Source organism: Vicia villosa, unplaced genomic scaffold (assembly GCF_029867415.1).
Source record: "Vicia villosa cultivar HV-30 ecotype Madison, WI unplaced genomic scaffold, Vvil1.0 ctg.000339F_1_1, whole genome shotgun sequence".
Taxonomy (NCBI): Eukaryota; Viridiplantae; Streptophyta; class Magnoliopsida; order Fabales; family Fabaceae; genus Vicia; species Vicia villosa.
Genome location: NW_026705151.1, coordinates 242416 through 250339, shown reverse-complemented (window position 1 = coordinate 250339; position 7924 = coordinate 242416). Strand labels below are relative to the sequence as shown.

General features: G+C 33.9%; 1 protein-coding gene across 1 annotated transcript; it reads left to right on the top strand.

The window, feature by feature from the left end:
• Nucleotides 1-1688: 1688 nt before the first annotated feature.
• LOC131626937 (protein DETOXIFICATION 14-like) lies at nucleotides 1689-3709 on the top strand. Its single transcript, XM_058897771.1, has 6 exons — nucleotides 1689-2315; nucleotides 2434-2520; nucleotides 2652-2708; nucleotides 2785-3023; nucleotides 3281-3486; nucleotides 3602-3709. The coding sequence occupies exons 1-6, from the start codon at nucleotides 1708-1710 to the stop codon at nucleotides 3641-3643; spliced, it is 1239 nt and encodes a 412-aa protein (XP_058753754.1). The 5' UTR covers nucleotides 1689-1707; the 3' UTR covers nucleotides 3644-3709.
• Nucleotides 3710-7924: the final 4215 nt, after the last annotated feature.

The following is a 7924-nucleotide window of genomic DNA, read 5'->3' as shown; positions in this document are numbered from 1 at the left end:
TCTCAAATCCCATATGCAAAGATAAATGAGTCATATACTCCACTGAGATGGATTTACTAATGAGTTTTTTACTTGGAAGCAATACATGTTTATATTATGCATGATTGCAAGTAAGATTCTCATCCTCAACCCCCATCCTCCGCGAGTCAGACTCCTCCTCCATGTTCTCTCGCTTGGTTGAGTGAGAATCTCAACCTTCTTCCTCTGCGAGTCAGACTATTCTTCCATGTTCTCACGCTTGGATGGGTGAGTATCTCAGCCCTTAGTTTTCGAAAGTTGAATTTCCCCGTCCAGGCTCACATGTTTGGTTAAGTGAAAAATCTCGACCTTTATCTTCATATAGTCATAGTTTCCTCTAAGCTCCTAGGATATAAAAATAATTTAAATATTTTGATAAAAAAAAAAAAAAAGTCTTATTTTTGATAAAATGAAGATGGATAATTAGGAGACTATGGTGAAAGAAACACTCGACTAACGGCTATGGAAAAAGAATCGTATGGTATGGAACCCCCATTGTGTACCCACAGATAACTCTATCCCAGACTGAGCCCCAATGCCACAAACCGCTCAGAAACTACGAGGTAATGGAGAGGACGTTGAACATTTCTATGGACACTGATGTCGAGAGCCAATTGGCTATGCTAGTATCCTAAAACCAGGTTCCCGATCATTTCCAATGTTGGCATGTGATTTATGTGCTAGACTTGATATTGATGCATTGGTTATTTTGGAACCTAGGATAAGTGGCAATACAACTTATAGGGTTATAAATAAATTGGGGTTTGATCATCATGTTTGGGTAGAGCTCTCTTGTGTCTATGGTTTGATCATCATGTTTGGGCCTGTCTTGGTGTGGGATGATGATGTGGTGAGAAGGATGCACTCGAACATCCCTATCGACTATAAAATTTGACTTAGGGAGGATGAATGGCTTCCTTCGGGGGTAGTTTTGAAAGACATAATGAACCAAAGTATTGATCACTCACCTGTGCAATTTTGACGCAATGGCAGTAAGTTGGCAGGTATGTGGCCTATGTCTAATATGAAGATGCCTGAAACAACCTGTCCCCGTATGCAGAAAACATATGTAGGCTGGAAGTTCCTACGAAGAAATTGGGTTAGTTGTAATACAATCCGGGTGGTAATTGCTTATGATCAAAGATCCACTTGCAGGGAGTATTCAAAGACGAAGTTGCAGCTTGGCTAGGCAGATTTTCTCGCAAATTAGATACTTCTTTTGTGCTAATGGCAGAGCATTGAGTTATTCTATCCGCTTTTCAACTAGCAAGGGGCGCACAGAACAAGGGGTTTAGGATGGTTGACATGGAATCCAACTCAGTTTTCAGTGGATCTTATTAGGAAGGGGTGTTCACATCAACACTCGTGTGTGCGCCTATTGTCTCCCTCATCAGCAACCTTAAGATGAGGGATTGACAAGCGTCTCTTAATCATATTTATAGGCAAACAAACCAGGTTGCAGGCATGAAATATTTGATTTGATCAATAGTGTGTGAAAAATAATAACTTGATTTTATTGATATGACCTACTCATCTTGATTTATTATTTCTTGTTACAAAATAATAATGAGATTAAGAAAAATCTGTTTACATCAAAGAATACAAAGAAATTTCATGCTGAATTCCAATACGAAATATATGCACATTCTCAAAACTAATGGTGATAGAAGTTAGTTGTTAGACCAACATATGGAGATTTTGTTTTCAATGTGCATGACTCATTCAGTTATTTTTATGTCAATATTGTTGCAGTCAGGGATGGCTGGAGGAGTCGAAACTTTGTGTGGTCAAGCTTTTGGAGCAGGCCAATTTGAAAAACTGGGAATATATACATGCACTGCAGTAATATCCCTAGCCATGGTCTGTGCACCAATTACCATTGTATGGATTTTTTTGGATAAAATCCTAATTCACATAGGCCAAGATGCCGCAATCTCAATTGAAGCTCGTACATATGCTCTTTGGCTAATACCAGCACTATTAGGCTCAGCAATTCTCAAACCCCTAACACGTTTTTTCCAGACGCAAAGCATCATTTCTCCTATGATTATAAGCTCCTTAATAGTTTTGTGCTTCCACGGAATAACCTCTTGGGTCTTAGTATTTAAATTGGCGTTGGGATCTGTTGGCACGGCAATTGCCTTCAGCTTAGGAACTTGGTTGAATGTGGTAATACTTTTGTGCTTCGTGAAGTATTCTTCTGCTTGTGAGAAAACACGGGTGCCATTTTCCAAGAAAGCTTTCCTTGGATTTAGAGAATTCTTTGGACTTGCTGTTCCTTCTGCTGCTATGGTTTGGTAACTATTTCTTCTTTCTCTCTTTTTCAGCAGAACCATTCATGATATAGCCAAGATGGTTACTTGTTTTACCACATTTATATACATCTATCATCGACAATTGTTCGTCTTATTTCAGTCTCAAATGGTGGGCATGTGAGGTGTTTGTTTTGCTAGCTGGACTATTTCCTAATCCGAAGCTGGAGACATCAGTTCTCTCTATATGGTAACATATTTTGATTTCATGATATGGTTACTCAAGTTTTTATTTTCTATATGATTACATCGAGCAATATAATATATTTTACAACAAACCAAAACCACCAATCTCTAACTTTCTTATGGCTCTATGATCAGCTTGACTATCTCTACACTGCACTTCACCATATCTTATGGACTTGGTTCTGCTACTAGGTTTGTTTCTCTCTTCACCAATACCAACATGTAAACATAATAAAATTGTAAGTGACTCGTTTTTTTAATTTGACAGCACGCGAGTTTCAAATGAATTAGGAGCAGGAAATCCAAAAGCAGTTCGTTTTTCTGTTTGTACGGCTATGATCCTTGCAGTTACAGAAGCTCTTATTGTCATCTCAATCCTGTTTGGCTGCAGATATGTCTTGGGTTATGCCTATACCCATGACAGTGCAATTGTTCATTATGTGTCTGCTATGACCCCTCTTCTTTGTGCATCAATATTTACAGATAGCTTACAAGCTGTTCTTTCAGGTTAACAACTCTTACACTCTTTATGCTATTATTCAAGCATGTGTACAAGTTTTGATATTCTAAAAATGAATGATTTATCAATGACTAATTCGATACTCTATTAACATCAATCACCATTAACATAAGTAATATACATTTATACATTTGAACGCTGTAAAATTTATTTACATTTGGTTGTGTAAACTACAAGCCTTATACTCTTGTTTCTAACCTGCTACGAACTTACGAACATATGATCAATCCTCTTCAATAATCAGGGGCTGCTAAAGGAAGTGGGTGGCAACGTGTTGGAGCCTATGTGAATCTTGGAGCGTTTTACTTAGTAGGAATTCCTGTAGGCGCAGTATTAGGCTTCGTAGTACATTTCAAAGCAAAGGGCCTTTGGATAGGAATAGTCGGTGGCTCCATCGTGCAAACAATTTTCCTATCCATTATTACAGCTCGTACAGATTGGAAAAAACAGGTCTGCAATTTATAAACTTGATACTACCAGTATTCAATAAATATGTTTTTCTGTTACAACTATATGAATAAATGTGTTTAGGTGTTAACATACAATATATTTACATTTTTTGCAGGCAACAATGGCAAGGGAGAGAGTATTTGATGCTCCTTCTTAGAATGAATGTGTAGACACAAAATCTGCATCTAAAATCTTGAAGCATTGATATATAAGTGATATCTCATTATGTAAGTAACGAAAAGATAACGACATGAAAAAAACTGACATTTCATTATAGATGTAAGCTTAAGACAGAAAAAAAGCAATATAGATGTAAAGATGCAAGACTAGTAAAATTTTCATGTTAATTAAAATGATTAATGCATGAGAAGGATGATGGTGACAAGAAGAATAGAGAGCACAAAGGAATGAGATGCTATTGCCTTCCATGCATTTCACCATCTGTGCTCTCTATCTTCTGTCAACAGCATCATCAATGCCTCCACCTCTCATGGTAATTGATTTATATATAAGATGAGAAAACAAAAATATAACAATAATAAACACAACATTTAAGAAGAATTGATATATGAAAGCTTGAAATTGAAAAGGGAATAGCTAGGTAGATCAAAAAGGATGTTTCATTTCCTTAGCATTTGTATTGAAGCTAGAGAAAGAACCTTGGAGCTAGTTGTTGATATGGAAATATGTCTCATACACGTCTCTATTTATAGGGAAAACTATACAAGTATATGCTTTTATTATTACATTTATCCACTATTATTATAATAATGTGAAAAATAAATCATTGACCATTTAACTGTTCTGCTTTCACACATTCCATTTTTGAGTGTAACTATGAGTTGTTCTTATTCATCTTTACCCATTAGCATAGAAACTTGGATTAAATCTCTCAACGTGAATATTTGAGGAGTTATTTTAGAAATGAATGTAAAATAGATTTTTTTTTCATATATTAAGAAGTGTCTACAAATTATTATTTACAATTTAATATTTATAACATTATTCTAAATTTAAGTTAGTTGAATATCAATCATTCTAAATTTAAGTTAGTTGAATTAGTTTTTTTGATAAATCTTTCGTTTACACTTCTCTCAAGTGATGCTCATGTGAAATATATATTGTAGTTTTCAATCTACTATACAACTTTTTCTTAATGAAATGTCGGTCAATTCAATGTATTTTTGGTCATGATGAATATGATCATGTCTAATATTAATGATTGATTTATTATCACTAAAAAGCTTTATAAAACATTCACAATGTATCTTCAAATCTTCAAGTATTTGTTTTTATCAACAATAGTTCACAAATTTATTGGGCCATAGATCTAATATTGTTCCAATACTTTATTCTCAGAACCTACATAATCAACATTAGCGTAAGGATCCATAATTAGACGTTCACGTCTTTTAAATAAGATTCATCTTCCTAGGGTGGCTTTGAGATATTGGAGAACATGTTCTATAGCTTGCAACTGACTCACCCACGGATCATCTATAAATTGGCTGACCACACCGACCCCATATGCCAAATTCAATCTAGTATGTGTTAGGTAAATGAAATTTCTCAGTAATCTCAAATATTCACTCTTGTCAACTTTTTAACTTTTTTCCTTGAGACTTATTTATAATTTTGCTTAATAGAAACACTTGTAAGTTTGCATCCAAGTTTCCTTCAAAAAGATCGAACAAATTTTTTCACTAGAAGATAAAGATGCTCTACTTTGAGTATATTACCTTAATTCATAAGAAATACTTGAGTTGTCCAAAGTTAGGACCAAGATTTAGAAACTCGAACTCAGACTCTAGGTCATTTTGTTCTCCCCGTAATACTGAGAACAAGTGAAGTATGACATATTTTCATGAAAGGTGGCATTTTTTGAGACAAAAATTTATAAGGAAGAGGATGATAATATTTTGAAAATTTCGAAAATTTTAAAAAAATTAAACTACCGGAAATTTCAAATTTTTCGATAAGAAATACCGGAATTTTTTAAATTACCATGAAATTCTCCCAAAAATTCACAAATTTCTGTGAAATTATGAAATTTCTGATATTCTACTTACTTTTTTCGAAAAATTTCTGGTATGCATATAAAATTTCTGATATCATCTTAGAATTTTGAAAATTTTCAATTCTTAAACGTGAATTTGGCACAATGGTAAAATTTTTTAGTGTTATAATGATATTTTCATTCGTTTCAGAAAATGTCAGGATCAACTATGGGATTGACAAGTTAAATGTGGTAAACTTAGGCTCTGTTTAGTAAAAATAGCGGTTGACTGATAAGCTAACTGATAGCTGATAGCTTATGGCTGATGGTTGATGGCTGATGACTGATAGCTTATAGCTTATAGTTGATGACTGATGACTTATAGCTAATAAGCTGATTGAAGTGTTTGGTAAAATTAGCGGTTCAACTAGCTTATTAATTAAAATGACATAAAGGACATTTAATATATAATTATTTTATTTTAAATTAAAATAAATTATAGAGGATAAAAGTGAATTTTAGTTAAAATAATTAGGGTAAAAATGGAAGAAAAAATGATAAGCTATAAGCTATAAGCTAAAACGCTATTTGAAATAGCGTCTGAAAAATAAGCTATAAGCTAGTAAAGTAAGCTATAAACTTGTAATGAAAAGACCGTTACCAAACAGATTTTTTATTGTTATATGAGCTTATAAGCTATAAGCTATAAGACATAAGCTCAAAAAGTGGCATGCCAAACAGAGCCTTAGTCTTCTTGGTTCTTATTGGTAATTATAACAAAACATTATTTAACTGCAATTATAAGGCATGGTCGATATGGATGTGACAGTGAATTCGAAAATGGCACTCTTGTACAAAATTGTGTTCAACGGTTGATTGGAATTAAGATACTTGGAATGTGAATGATTATAACATGGAGGAATCTATTTATGTACTTATATTAATATTTATTCTTCTTGCCATTAGTGGTAATGGTATGAGCATCAAAGAATATATAGAGCCCACTTCAGATATATTGAGTAAATTCTCTGCAAAAGTTTGTTAAAATAAACTCAAGTGCATGGATAAAGACTGCAACTATCAAACTTTGCTAGACATAGGCAATGTTATGAACACACTCAAAATATAATACTGACGTACGATAGACATGGGTCCGGATCGAATGACTCAAGCCACAATTGGTCGATCCGAGATCGCGTCCACTCGACTTTCCTAATATCCTTTCACCTCTTATCTGAGCTGCCTAGACTTTGAGCTAGTGTTCTACAGGTCCAATGAAATTATTCCATCCCACTTATACTTGTAAGTTGCCAAGAAGCATGGAGAAAAGAATACAGTTTTTGACTTATTGTTAAGATTTACACATCAAATTGATTTTTAAGTGATGAATTAGACCTTCAGTTTTGAACCGTTTTGTCAAGATAAATTAGAATCATTAGATCCAATCACATTTTATTACCAAATACAATATATTATCTTTGGTTCCTCATGTGTGTGAGCATTGAAATAAAGATGTGGGCGGTGAATAGTGTGACCCTAATAAACGACGATATTACTTCCACTTGTTGCTACCCTATTGCCTCATCTTATAATTTTTATTCCCATCTTCCCCTAACCATATCAATCTAAATATTCATCACCCTTGACTCTCCTCTCCTCATGACCTTTCTTGTCAGTTTCCCTAGTGCTTTGTGACGATAAGATAATATTGCACATTTTCTTCTTACACATACAAATCATTCAAACATAAAATATTATAACAGTATGGAGGATGACCAAAGTTGGAGAATTTTGAAAGTGAAAGTTATTCTGTGTCCGTTTTGTGGGCTACTTTCCAAAATGGGAAAGCAGAAAAGCTATTCTCTACAGAATTCCAAAATAGGAAAAGTTTAGGTACGTGTTGGCTCCCATACATATTACTGACACCAGATAACGTAACGATCCTCAATTATTGAACCAGCTGCATAGTTTATTCTCATGCTTTGTTCACTTTCTAGAAGGAGAGCCTCTTCTTTTTCTTTTGACTCAAATTTCGTTTGCACTCTTAAAATCCATGTTTAGAAATTGAGTTAAAATGAACGGTTTAACTAGTATTCTTGTATGAATTTAATAGATAAATAACTCAAGCTGGTAAAGTAACGATTGTATAATGTACTTGTTGGAGCATAAGATTGAAGATGAAGATGATGATGATGATGGAAGAGAGAGAAAAGAGAAAAACCGTAACTAACTTTTATTCAATTAAAAAACTTGTTACAATGAATGATTCTACTATATATCATTACAAAGCCAAAATTCAATTATACTAAACTCTTATTTGGTCAACTAACTAAAACACATCACACGTCTCAAAACAAACTAACAGCAAATCCTGAATGTGCAATTACACTTCAACACCATCCCTTAATTCCACTCCTCAAATTGATGAAGTGTTCAGTCTTG

Bases quoted from the DNA above. Each gene is read 5' to 3' on its own strand.
- LOC131626937 (XM_058897771.1), top strand. From the start codon at position 1,708: ATGGAGATTTTGTTTTCAATGTGCATGACTCATTCAGTTATTTTTATG. The intron at 2,316-2,433 runs GTAACTATTTCT...GTCTTATTTCAG, and splicing joins CCTTCTGCTGCTATGGTTTG to TCTCAAATGGTGGGCATGTG. The intron at 3,024-3,280 runs GTTAACAACTCT...TTCAATAATCAG, and splicing joins CTTACAAGCTGTTCTTTCAG to GGGCTGCTAAAGGAAGTGGG.